At 41.3% G+C, this 14354-nt stretch overlaps 1 protein-coding gene across 1 annotated transcript; it reads left to right on the top strand.

Annotated features, from left to right (window-relative positions):
- Positions 1-1551: 1551 nt before the first annotated feature.
- Positions 1552-14258, top strand: strip2 (striatin interacting protein 2). The gene is given in 23 exon segments (XM_088988776.1): positions 1552-1816; positions 3270-3339; positions 3503-3577; positions 3814-3948; positions 4685-4805; positions 5087-5155; positions 5681-5787; positions 5871-5998; positions 6874-7062; positions 7297-7347; positions 8018-8244; positions 9223-9288; positions 9380-9443; positions 9506-9577; positions 9642-9716; positions 10759-10856; positions 10929-11055; positions 11143-11161; positions 11164-11242; positions 12239-12305; positions 12435-12539; positions 12962-13166; positions 13239-14258. Coding segments are annotated over 23 exon segments (2499 nt in total). The 5' UTR covers positions 1552-1717; the 3' UTR covers positions 13490-14258.
- Positions 14259-14354: the final 96 nt, after the last annotated feature.

Below are 14354 nucleotides of genomic sequence, written 5' to 3'. Positions count from 1 at the left end.
AAAATAAAAAAAGGCTATAATGTATTCTAAGTGTTGTCAAATCACGACATACTTGTATATTTACATATTTATATCAAAAAGAGAAAATTTCTACCTTTTTTTTCCCCTCTCCTTGTCTTACATCAAATGTCATTGAGATCAGCAATGAAATATCCTATTTATGCGTGTAACAAAATGTACCTATAAGAAGGAATACTGTGATTATATTAACAAAGATGCCAAAATCTACAGGACGAAACAAAATAGATCCTAATTTGCCTTTTATAAATTTTAATTTCCAGGCTGAAATTCTTTTTTTTTTTTTTGCTATATCGTCACATTTATGGCGCTCGAAATGTGAATTTTCACGTGCGCTAAATGCAGTGAAATTGCGAGATAGCATCAAACGCTCAATTTCAGTCTTTTGCGTTGCGTGCGAGTGTCCGTCTTCGTTTGTGCTTCAAAAAAAAACAACTGCCTCAGGATCTAAACCTGCGCCTTTGAGGATGAGCGAATTTCCCTTTTTTGTCAGCCTCAAACTGATCAGGTGGGTGGGCAGGGGTGACACCAGCATCGTGTATGTAATATAAATATATGTAGAATACGCACATTCTATCTACAGATATGACAACCTTTAAACAAAAAAGTAGGACGAAAAAAAACATCTGTATTTATTGTTGTAAATCTTTGAAAAAAAAATGCTGAAAATTCCCCAGTGTGTTTTGTCCATTCTGTGGACAGAAAGTGACGATGGTAGACGAGCAATAATCTCCAATAAACATGTAAAAAGTGGAAAAATAAAAATGGCGCTTTTCTGTTATGATGTCTTTGTGATGCGTTGATGAGGGGGTGGGGGGTGTCGCGTATGTGTGCTTGCTGCCGTGGTCTGTGGAGACCTCCCTGACCTCATCAGCGTCCAGCTCAGCTGACTGCCAGCCTTTATTTCTTCTCTCATCATTGTCTTTTATATGTACTATATTTATCGTACAAAAAGCGATTCTGAAAAGTAATCAAATTGCATTTCGTCCCCCAGTTTAATATTACAAATGGCATATTATAGGCTTTCTTTTGTTCCTTTTTCCTCATCCTGTACTGTAAGAAGTTAACATGCTATTTTTGGCCCACCTTGTACAATACTGTACAGTAATCCCTTGTTTATCACTGTTAATGTGTACCGGGACCACCTGCGATAGATGAAAAACAGTGATGTAGCGAACCCTTACATGTATTGGTAACTTAACATGTGTATGAGTACAAAGAAATATTTACAAGGCCAAATTTAGTTGACACAGTACAGGACATGCATAAAAAGCACAGTAAATGTACTACAGTAATAATCATAATAATACATTACATTTATAAGCGCCTTTATAAGTGGTCATTTCTATTTGGTACCACTATGAATGCTAACGCTTCACCAAAAACGATTTGGGAAGGCTAATGTCGACGACATCAGTTGTATTGATTGTCGTCAAAGTGTTTTGTTTTTTGAACTTGTCGAATTGGTGTGTGCACGCCTCCTTTCCCAAGCGATCACTATCAAGCTCCGCCCTTTCGAGGTGTGCTCGTACGACAAATCCAACACACGTTTTCAAGCAAAGGAGGCGTGGGGCGCGAAAACGAGGAAGCAGAAACTCCCAACTTGTCCTCCCGCCGGTGTGCCGTCGTCTACTCGCCCACCGACCCCCTCCGGTCCCCCGAGACCGGCGCTTGAGCCCGCGTCGGTCCTCCCAACAAGATGTTGGCGGAGGACATGGAGGTGCTCAATAACCTCAACGGCGACAGACTGAGGTCGAAAGGGAAAGATGTGTTCAAGGAACAGCAGAAGGAGTCCGAGGTGGGTATAACCGAGAGACGTTCGTGTCCGTCGGAAACGGCACAATGTGTATATTTTTTTTCTCCGAGGCGCGGTTGTTGCTGGGGAGCTTTTTAGGACACAGCTGCTCGTCTCTTTTTTTCTAGCGGCTGTCTCCAAAGCATGCATGCAGACAGGCACACTTGAGCGCTTATTTTGTGGAACGCGTCCTAAAAATAACCCCCACTTGTAAATCCTGCGGTGTTACTCGACGTGGTGACTGCAGGTGGCGAAATGTGGCTGCTGTTTGCGACCCAAATGACATCTAATGTTTTCATTCGTCGATCGGACAATATCATTTAACAACAAAATGCAGATTTGTCCTTGTTGTCCTACCTCCTGTCACTGACATTTTGACGTAGTCAGAACATTACAAAGGTCACATGATTGATTTTCATTTCAAAGGCATGATGAAAAAATAATGAGCAACCCTGCATTGACGTCACTATTTAAATGGCTTCGAGTGTTTGGTACTATTTTATGTACCTTTTAAATGACATGTTAATTATTTTCTGCAATTGATTAGTTGAATTAATGACATTTATGAAATGTCACCCAATGTCAATGCTTTTATTGAAACGCATTGATCTTTTTTTAACTCATTCACTGTCATTCACGAATTTATTCGGGAATTGGAAATATGACGTAGAGCGCTATTCCCGAATTTGTTCCGGTTTTGGTTTTTTCATGCTTGGGTGACAATTTTTGTTCCCTTCCACAAGGGGGCAGCATTTCCCTTTGTTCCATGTTAGCTGTTAAAAAACTATAAATCAATATACAGTATATTTTGCATTGTATTTTTGTCCACCCACCCCGATTTCAAGCTCGGATAACTCCAGATCCATATAACTTAGGAATTAACTTTTTTATCTGATGAAAATAATACATTTCATTTGTAAGCGCCTTTCAAAACTCTCAAGGTCACTTTACAATCACAGGATCGTATTTTTTTCTGCGGGTGAGAAGCGGCAGCCACATGCGCCAGCGTTCACTCAACACAAAAGTAACTCAAATACAGTAAAGTCTCGTTATATCGATATTCAAGGGAGTCCGAAAAAATATCGATATAACCGGGACTATCGATATATCCGACCCTGTTTGCATGTAATTTTCTCCGTGCGTGCATAGAAATAGTATCGATATAACCGGGACTATCGATATATCCGATATCGATATAACGAGACTTTACTGTAGATAGAAAGCTAGCCAACTAGCGAACACATAGCTAATAGATAGCCAGCTAGACAGTTAGCTAACTAGCTCTCTTATTTCTATTTATAATTGTATTTTATTTATTGTATTCTATTTATTATAATTTATTTATTTCAATGAATGAGTTAAACACTTATTTGATGTACACGGTAATATTTGCGTTCAAATGTTATTATCCCTTATGGAATATCATTGCAAAATGTACTGTTGCCTTGTCTGCCAGAACTCTCTGGAATCTCCCAACATGGAGTTTGAATACGGCGACACGGATACGCTCTTCGCCGAACTCTCAGGTACCAAATTTTCTCGTTTTTTTTTCCCCCACAAAACAACTTATGTCGCAAACGAAAATTATGATAGTCTTAAACCAGTTCAACAAAAGCCCGCGTCACATGCCTCCGAGCGCAACCTGTTCCCTGCGGTTGACGCTCACGTGTGCCTTATTGTCCTTCCCAGAGCTTTACAGCTACACCGAGGAACCAGAATTCACCTTGAACAGAGACAACTTTGAGGAAGACTTCCGAAGCCATGGTACGATATGTGTGTAGTTTAAAATACATCACATTTTTTGCTGACATGTATGCCATACTTCCTTTTCTCCAATAAACCGATTTGGTGTAAGATGATGCAACATCAAAGCTCTTATGCAATTTTTTTTAAGATGGCGGAATAAATAGCCTCAATGTTACTGAGTCTATGGCACCAGTTTCTTACTCAGTTTCATCAAAAATATGTCTGTCCTTGAAAAATGACCTTTCACCTCGCAGCCCGTGATCGACGTTGGATCGATTTGAGCGCGGATGAGCGCCGTACGTACGTGATGAAATTATTGGATGCGCTGGAGGTGACCGATCGGGATAAGAGGCTGAAGGTGGCGCGGGCTATTCTCTACCTCGCTCAGGGTACGTAGCTTCTCGGCCCTCGCGATCGCTATGCTAATGCTTCATTTTTGCTTCATTCGCTGCCATTGGGGTCAAAGGTCAACTCAGTGAATGAGTTAAATAATACATTTCATTTATAAGCGCATTTCAAAACTCTCAAGGTCACTTTACAATCACAGGATCGTATTTTTTTTCTGCGGGTGAGAAGCGGCAGCCACATGCGGCAGCGTTCACTCAACACAAAAGTAACTCAAATAGATAGAAAACTATCTAGCTCGCTAAAAGATAGCTAGCCAGCTAACCAGAAAGCTGCGAAATGTAAATTTCTCCACTGTGAGACTAATAAATGCATATCCAATATCCAATCCAATTGCTGTATCTATTTGTTTCTATTTAATGTAATTTTATTTAATCTATGTAGCTATTTATGTATTTATTTATTACTTTGTCTTTCTAGCTAGCTAGCTATTGGCTAAATATTAGCTACCTACCTAGCTAGCTATATGGCTAGCTAGTAAGCTAACTGTCTAGCTAGCTATCTATAAGCTATCTGTTAGCTAGCTGGCTAGCTTTCTATCTATTTGAGTAACTTCCGGGGTGAGTGAACGCTGGCGCGTGTGGCTGCCGCTGCTCACCCACAGAAAAACTTATCATGTGACTGTAAAGTGACCTTGAGAGTTTTGAAAGGTGCTTATCAATGAAATGTATTATTATTATTATTAATTATTTTATTTTACATTTTTTTGAACCGCGCCAGGTGTGTTTGACGAATGCGACACCGAGATGGACGTGCTCCGCTGGTCCAAGCGTAACGTCTTCCTCTTGTACGAAATGGGCATCTTCACGGCCCTCCTGGAGCTCCTCAGCATGGAGATGGAGTGAGTATCAATTCCTTGGAGATCCAATTGTGATTGACAGCCAGTGTGATGCTTACAAAATTCAATCAGATATGCAATAATAATAATACTAATAATAATCATGCATCTTTTGTCTTGTTACGTTTGTTATTTTGACTTGAAGATAGTGGCTGGCTGTCTTTACAGCAGCTCCTGTATTTTGTTTTTCTACTTCTTCCCTTCTTTTCCTTTTGTTGCTGCTGCGAACTGTCAATTTCTCCACGGCGAGACTAATAAAGGCTAATTCCAATCCATTTTTGTAGTAACAGCCAAGCTTGCAGCAGCGCGGTGAGGAAGCCCGCCATCTCCCTCGCGGACAGTACGGAACTTCGGTGAGGGCGTGTTGTTTGACACTTTGATCAAAGTTAACTCATTCACTGCTATTCCTCAATGTATTCTGGAATTAAAAATTGTGACATGGAGGGCCATTCCCAAATTTGCTTACATTTTGGTTTTGGGTGCTGATAAAGCACTGGTCGGACCTCTGGCATTTTTTTTTCCCCCGTTCCACAAGGGGGCATCATTTGCCTTTTGTCCAAGTGCTTTGTTACAGATTCAGCTGTTGTTAAAGCACTATATAAACCAATATATATGTATTGTACTGCATTTTGGACCCCCATTTCAAGCTCATATAACTCCACACCCATATATAACTTAGGAGTTTACTTTTTTTTCTGATGAAATAAGAGTCTAAGATTTCTTACACTTCATTAAATGTTTGTCGTCCTAAAACTCAATATTCTGTGGGTCCTGGAATTCAAGTAATTATGACAAAAACCCTGGCACTGGAGTGGACCCATTTTTGCACATTGTCTGGCAGTGAATGAGTTAATGATACATGCATTGGCGATTTCAAGAGTCTTGCTCAGCATCATGTACCTGATGGTGGAGACCATTCGAGTTCAAACGGAGGACGACAAACCGGAGTGGAGAGCGGCCAGGGAGGCCTTCAAGAACGAACTCGGTGGGTAGATTGCGCGCTAAGCGTTTTTGTCTCCGATGTCTCCATCATTCATGTCTGAGTGTGTGAAATTCACCCCTACTTAGGCGCACCTCTGTACAACGGCGAGCCTTTTGCTTTGCTTCTCTTCTCCATGGTGACCAAGTTCTGCAGTATGAACGCGCCGCATTTCCCCATGAAGAAAGTGCTGCTTCTTCTTTGGAAGACGATGCTGGTGAGTAATGCGCATGAAAAAAGGCGATTAGGAAACTTTATTTTTATTTTGTAACCTGGCTAATGAGCTCTTCCTGTGAAGGGGTTTACCAGTCTCTTTGGTTTAGCTCTGTACGTAAGCCCATAGGAAATCACGTGTTAACATAAAGCCACAAAAAGCTAGCTCTCTATTACCTAGCTAACTGGCTAGCTATTTGAGTCAGGAAACATATTAGCTATCTAGCTATCAATTAGCTAGCTAGCTGACTAGCTATTTGAGTCAAGAAACATATTAGCTATCTAGCTATCTGTTAGCTAGCTAGCTTTCTATCTATTTGAGTTATTCCGGGTTGAGTGAACGCTGGCGCGTATGGCTGCCACTGCTCACCCACTGAAAAACGTATCCGGTGACTGTAAAGTGACCTTGAGAGTTTTGAAAGGTGCTTATAAATCAAATGTATAATTAATATTATTATCATTATTATTCATAATAATGCATTTCATTTATAAGCGTTTTTCAAAACTCTCAAGGACACTTTACAGTCACAGGATATTTTTTCTATGGGTGAGCAGCGGCACCCACATGCTTTTATTATTATTATTATTATGATTATTGTTATTGTTGTTGTTGTTGTTGTTATTATAAATCGTAAATTAGTCCAACGCCACATTTCCGACATGAAGATGACAGTTTAACAAGCTGTGTCTGTTCACCTCAGATTGACCCCAGATTTTCTGTGCATCCGTTGTGGGCCTTGTGTTCCGTCAACTAAGCATACAACAGCATGAAACTTTTAAATATGATACCTTCTATTCTCTATCACTTTATTTAGCATGTTAGCTTTTCATCTTGAACGCATAAAAGTAAAGCTCTGCTGCTTTTTTTTAAACCGCTAGTTCACTTTAGGGGGCTTTGAGGAGCTACAGGAGATGAAGGTGCGAGGCCGCCAGCGGCTCAACCTCCCCCCGCTCCCCGAGGACAGCATCAAGGTGGTCCGGGCCATGAGAGCCGCTTCGCCCCCCGCTTCCGCCATGGAGCTCATCGAACAGCAGCAACAACAGAAAAAAGGGCGGCGCAGTCGCAGGGTACGGAAACGCACACGCTGGACAGAAAAAAAAAAATTAGCCTTAGCGACATTTAGCGCTAACACGCTTACTTGAGATGAACATTTTTTGCCCTTTTTAATAGAAGCGAACTTTCTGAAAGTCATCAAACATTTTAACCGGGCTCAAACAAGGCTCGCCGATGGGGTTCCCCCCCGCCCCCATTCTTACCTGCCTCATTATGTCTCATTGCGCCTTTCCCTTGTGTCCCCACAGAGTGCCTTTGTTGATAGCTTGGAAGGAGACAGTCCCTTTCCCAAGAAGCAGGTCTTTACCCACATATTTTTTTTTAATTTAAATTCTTATGCATTAAGATTTATTTATTTATTTATTTATTTATTTATTTTTGCATTCATTTCCCTCACCTCAATTTGCTTTCCTCTCTCCTATCTGACCTTTTTGCTTCCTTATTTGTGATGCATAATACGTCATACACCAAGTGTGACGTCATTTTGCATTTTTTTTAAATACCTAAATTCATACGTTGGAAAAAAAGATGAGATTTAATTAAAAAAAAAATCTGCTTGACTTGAAAGCAACAATGCAATGCACCAGAGTCCAATCAAAGGCTTCATGAAGCTTCATGTAAACCTTCCAGTAGTCCTGGTGCGGCTTGACTCATTTCATTTCTACTCCTTATTCTCCATTTTCATTCCAATTCCAAATCCGAATCCCCTTTCCTGGTCCCCCGTCCACCTGTTCACAACCAAATTTTTGATAGGTCGGTCGGTCCCACCGTCCCATGAAGACAGTCGTAGCACCTCCCACCCACTGTGCACATTTAATGCCTTTTGTTTGCTGTTGCTAAAAAAATGATCATAAGTATTCACAAAAATGTGATATGAAAACATATTTTTGTTTAATTTGAATGGACAAAAAAGTACTTATTTATTTATCTATTATTTTTGTCCACCGTCCCCCCCCCCCCCGTCCTCAGCCGCTGGTCAAACAGGACAGCCTGGACACGTACAACGAGCGCGACCCGTTCAAAAACGACGACGCGCGCGACGAGGAGGACGATCCCGAGGACGGCGACGCCGCCATGGAGGGCGACGTAGACCCGTTGGACCGGGACGTCATCATCCAACCGCCTCCTCCTCTGCTCCGGCCCCCCGCTGAGAGGGTCAACTTCCCCAAGGGTCTCCCCTGGGCCCCCAAAGTCAGGTTAGTGTAGCCTTTGCAAGCATGAGGTGGGATTGGAATAGCCTTTATATTAGTGGAGAAATCTCACAGTTGAAAAAGTTACATTTCAAACCAGCAAAGTGACGAAAGTAAGAGAAAAGGAAAGAAAGAAGTAGAAAAGCAAAATACAGGAGCGGCTGTAAAGGCAGCCACTCTTGCGGCGCCATCTTGAAGTCACAACAACAAGAAATACGAAATAACAAAAGTGACAAAATACACATAGTCATTCAATCTTAAGCACTTTCTGTTGTATGAAGCAGTTCTAGATGAAAGAGGAGAGGATCAAAGCGTCATTATCACCAATGGATCAGGGACGATCAGGGTGAAATCGAATGTGCAGGTCTACTACAAGCTAAATGTTGAAAGCAAACACCAAGCTCTAGCATCCATTGACGAAAAGCGATTGTCTCACATGCTTAATTATTATTATTATTATTATTATTATTATTATCTATTAGCTAGCTAACTTTCTATCTATTTGAGTTACTTCCGGGTTGAGTGAACGCTGGCGCGTGTCTGCCGCTACTCACCCACAGAAAAACGTATCCGATGACTGTAAAATGACCTTGAGAGTTTTGAAAGGCGCTTATAAATGAAATGCATTATTATCATTATAAAATACAGCATAGAAGAAACTTACGAACAAATTCAACTTGCGAACAAATTCAACTTACAAACAACCCTTCGGAACGTATCTCATTCGTAAGTTGGGCCACATCTGGAGTCTCTTCACCTGATTTCCCCCCTTAAGGCGCTTATAAATGACATTTTTTATTATTATTATTATTAATAAAAAAGCGACAAAAGAAAACAACAACCAAAAAAAACAAGGCTAGTAGGCTAACGGCGCCATCTAGGACATCTTTGGAAATTGACATTGAAAATGTTCTAATCAGCTCTAAAATACTCGCAAATTGCGTTCTTTTCATCAAGTCACAATTATCTCATGCTTAACCGCAGAGAGAAGGACATCGAGCACTTCCTGGAGACAAGCCGGAACAAATTCATCGGCTTCACCCTCGGGAAGTCAGTGCTCCTCTGCCGCCGCCGCCGCCATCTTATCGATCGCCGCGTCGTATATTTCATCCAAAGTCGACTTCTTAATTTGTTATTTCAGTGACACCGAGACCCTCGTCGGCCTCCCTCGCCCCATCCACGAGAGTGTCAAGACTCTTAAGCAGGTGAGCCGGGCGGAGGGGAACGCTTTCCATTCAAATGTACTCAATCCAACCTAACGTTACAGCACAAATACGTCTCCATCGCCGAAGTGCAGATGAAACGCGAGGACGAGTTACAACAGTGTCCGTTGACCTTGGTGAGTTCGTCACACGCTCTCGGTACTCACGACGCGTCATTTTTATTAATCGACGGACCTCCAGGGTGAAGAGGAAGTGGAAGATACGCCAGCGGAGACGCTCTACCTGGGCTTACTCCCTAACCTCTCTCAATACGTGGTGAGTTTTGTGAAAAATGGGTACCTTGGATTTTGAAAAAGTATACAGTGATACCTTGGATTACGAACTTAATTGGTTCCCAGAAAGAGTGTGTAAGGCGAAAAATGTGTATCCCAAAAAATAATTTCCCATAGGAGACCATTAAAATGAGAGTAATCCGTTCCCAGGTCCCCATAAAACATAATTTTCTAGTTTTCTAAGCCTTAAAACTATGCAAAATCTACTTTATTGTATGTATAATAAATGTGCTATGTTATTATAATTAAAGAAATAAACTACTATATAATAAAGTAATTTTATTTACCTTTGTGATGGACGTTGATGGCTTGATGGAATGGAGTTAGGTTTAAACACTTAATGCATTAAGCAGCATTAAACACTTAATGTGGAACGTAACCTTCTTCTTTCACCATCTTGAGGAATGATCCCTTGTAGGTGCTTTTTCTGCGATAATTTTATCTAGTTCCTCATCATTTGTCTTCTGTTTAGCTGGGTTGATAGCTTTTTGCATCAAGTGTACAGATGGCGAGCCTGATTGATGGGATATTTTAACCTTGCAGTCTAAACTCTGCCTTTGAACTATAAAAGTTGAAACGACTTTTTGCACAAAGTGTACAGATGGCAAGCCTGATTGATGGGATATTTTAATCTTGCAGTCTACACTCTGCCTTTGAACTATCAACGTTGAAATAAGTCCAAATGTCCCTGTTTTCTAGCCATTTTGTCACTCTCTCTGTCGTATGCTTGTCTCTTTAATGTTTAAATCACCTCCCCGCTGCTGCAATCTTGACCAATCACGTGGCTTTAACCGTATACTGGGGGCGGGGAAAAAAAGTCCGCTTCCATTTCCTTGCTCGGAGAACAGGCTCGTTCGCGAACGACACATAACTCATTGTGGCCCTCCGTGTGTATCCCAAAAAATAGTTTGTATGCCAAGGTTAAATTTTCATAAATTTAACATTCGTACACCGAAAAGTTCGTAAGCCAAGGGGTTTGTAAACCGAGGTATCACTCTATTTATTTTTCCTTTTGGGTGCGTTAGATCGCCCTCCTCAAGTTGCTACTAGCCGCCGCGCCGACATCCAAAGCCAAAACAGACTCCATCAACATCCTCGCCGACGTTCTGCCTGAGGAGATGCCGTAAGCGCGCCGGATGATGCGCCTTGTGCTGTTACGCTGTCTCCATATTATTTTTTTGGGTTGCCCCTACAGCATTACCGTCCTCCAAAGTATGAAACTGGGTATTGACGTCAACCGCCATAAAGAAATCATTGTCAAGGCTATTTCGGCATTGCTGCTGCTACTCCTCAAGCACTTGAAACTCAACCACATCTACCAGGTAGACGGACGCCTTTTGCTCGACGCTACCGGCCAAAATTTGGTTTTTGAGTTGCAAAAATTACCAGATAGCTTCTTCCTTCTCCAGTTTGAGATCGTCTCTCAGCACCTGTGTTTGCCAACTGTATCCCGCTCATCCTCAAGTTCTTCAACCAGAACATCATGTCTTACATCAGTGCCAAAAACAGGTCGAATTCCCCTCATTGGTTCCGTATATTTATACCCAAATATATTTTTTTAACTCATCCAATGCCAGATGATGTGCAAAAATGTCACCACTCGAGTGCCAGGGTTTTGGTCATAGTCAATCGATTTCCAGGACTGACAGAATATTGAGTTTTAGGACTACATGAACATTCAACACAGCATTAGAAACCTTAGACTATCTTCTTTCATTAAAAAAATAGTTAATTCCTAAGTTATATGCGTCTGGAGTTATCTGAGCTTGAAATGGGGGCGGCTGTACAAAATACAATACAATAATAACTAATAATAATACATGTCATTTATAAGCGCCTTTCAAAACTCTCAAGGTCACTTTACAGCCCGAGGATAAGGATATCTAATAGATAGCTAGCTAGATAGCTAGCAAGCCAGTTACATAGCTAATAAATAGCAAATAAAGTGCTCGCTAGGTAGCCCGCCAGATAGCCAGTCAGATAACTTATTGGATAGCGCAAAATGTATCAAGAATAAAGATTTATATAGCGCTTTAACAACAGCTGAATCTGTCACAAAGCGCTAACATGGACAAAAGGCAAATGCTGCCCCTTTGTGGAAGGTAAAAAACATTGCCAGAGGTCTGACCAGTGCTTTATCATCAACCCCTACAAAAAAAAAATAAACGACATAAACATTTAATTTAGCGTAAGAATCCTTACTCTCTTTTTTCATCAGAAAAAAATGGGTTAACACCTAAGTTACAGTATATGGGAGTTATCGGAGCTTGAAATGGGGACGGCTGTACAAAATACAATACTATACATAGTACAATACAATAATTTATATAGCACTTTAACAACAGCTGAAGCTGTAACAAAGCGCTAACATGGAAAAAAAGTAAAATGCTGCCCCTTTGTGGTAGGCAAAAACATGGCCAGAGGTCTGACCAGCGCTTTATCGAAAACCCAAACAAATTTCAGGGACGGCATCGAATGAGTTAAACGTGTTTTTTTTCTATGTAGCATATATGCATTGGACTTTCCCCACTGCGCCATCCACGAAATGCCCGAGCTCACCGCCGAGAGCCTGGTGAGTTGAAACAACCCCTACAACCACTCCCCCACACCCCTCACCGGTCCCGATTTTGCGAATCTCATTCCAATAAATACATAGATGAACACAAATTTGAATCTGCGGTGGTACTCGGTGTGTCGCCAGGAGACCGGAGACAACAACCAGTTCTGTTGGCGGAATCTGTTCTCCTGCATCAACCTGTTGAGGATCCTCAACAAGCTGACCAAGTGGAAACACTCTCGGACTATGGTAAGATGGCAATGTACATTCTCATGAGGGTGGAGGGGGTGTAATCATTTGAAGACACTCCAGATGCTCCCCAACTTACGAACAAGATACATTCGTAATGGTTGTAAGTTGAATTTGTTTGTAAGTTGAATTTGTTTGTAAGTTGAATTTGTTCAATTTGTTTGTAAATTGAATTTGTTCGTAAGTTGCTTCAATGCTGTATTTTATCAGAATAATAATAATAATGCATTTCATTTATAAGCGCCTTTCAAAACTCTCAAGGTCACTTTACAGTCACAGGATAAGTTTTTCTGTGGGTGAGCAGCGGCAACCACACACGCGAACTACAAAATTGTTCATATGCACCGTTGTTCGTAACTCGAATGTTCATAAGTAGGGGAGCGTCTGTATATCACATTAGCAAATATCTCTTTCCCCATCAGATGTTAGTGGTCTTTAAGTCAGCCCCCATCTTGAAGAGAGCCCTGAAGGTCAAACAGGCCATGATGCAACTATACGTACTGAAGCTCCTGAAAATCCAAACCAAGTACTTGGGACGCCAATGGCGGAAAAGCAACATGAAGACCATGTCGGCCATTTACCAGAAAGTCCGCCATCGCCTCAACGACGACTGGGCTTACGGGAACGGTAAAAAAAATAAATAAATATATATTTTTTAGGTCATTTACATGACTAAGCGATGATATCCACGTGACCCAGATATCGACGCACGGCCATGGGACTTCCAGGCGGAAGAGTGCGCCCTTCGCGAAAGCATCGAGAGGTTCAACAGCCGGCGCTACGACAAAAACCAAAATGGCGATTTTGCGCCCGTGGACAACTGCTTGCAAAGCGTGCTGGGACAGCGCGTGGAACTGCCCGACGACTTTCATTACAGCTACGAAATGTGGTTGGAGAGGGAGGTGTTTGCCAAGCCCATTGAGTGGGAGGGGCTTCTGGTGGATCAGTGACAAGACACGCCCACAAAACGGACAAGGCGACGAAGAATTGAGGTAGCAGTTACATTTTTTTTTTTGGAAGGTATTTATTTATATTTGCTGTTTTTCTCTGAAAACTACAATTTCATCCTCTTCAGGATGTTTTTGCACTTTTTTTTTCTTTAAAATAGCAACTTCTTTATGGGTGTTTTTTTTGTAAGCGACCAATCCCAATCTCTCTCTCTCACACACACACACACACACATTTTTTTGGTACATGGTGGGGACATGGTGTGCAAAGGTTTTGACCCGTGGGAACTCAATTTCAAATATGAAAAAAACATATTTATGAAACTCATAAAAATTTGATTTTAGGACCCAATTATTTTTTTTTTGCCTGTGCTCACACACACACACACACACACACACACACACACACACACACACACACACACACACACACACACACACACACACACACGTTTTTGCGACATGGTGGGGACATGGTGTGCAAAAGCTTTGACCCGTGGGAACCCAATTTCAAACATGAAAACATTTAAGAAACTCATTAAAAAATTATTTTAGGACCCAATTTTTTTTTGCCGGTGCTCACACACACACACACACACACACACGTTTTTGCTACACGGTTGGGACATGGTGTGCAAACGTTTTGACCCGTGGGAACCCAATTTCAAACATGAAAAAAACATATTTATGAAAATCATAAAAATTTGATTTTAGGACCCAATTTTTTTTTTGCCTGTGCTCACACACACACACACACACACACACACACACACACACACACACACACAAATATAATAATAATACATTTCATTTATAAGCGCCTTTCAAAACTCTCAAGGTCACTTTACAGTCAAAGAAATATGAGTGG

The sequence above is a fragment of the Hippocampus bargibanti genome, linkage group LG22 (assembly GCF_051943395.1).
Source record: "Hippocampus bargibanti isolate YZ-2025 linkage group LG22, ASM5194339v1, whole genome shotgun sequence".
In the NCBI taxonomy this organism is placed as follows: Eukaryota; Metazoa; Chordata; class Actinopteri; order Syngnathiformes; family Syngnathidae; genus Hippocampus; species Hippocampus bargibanti.
The sequence above is the reverse complement of the archived record's forward strand: the minus strand, read 5'-3'. Positions and strand labels throughout refer to the sequence as shown.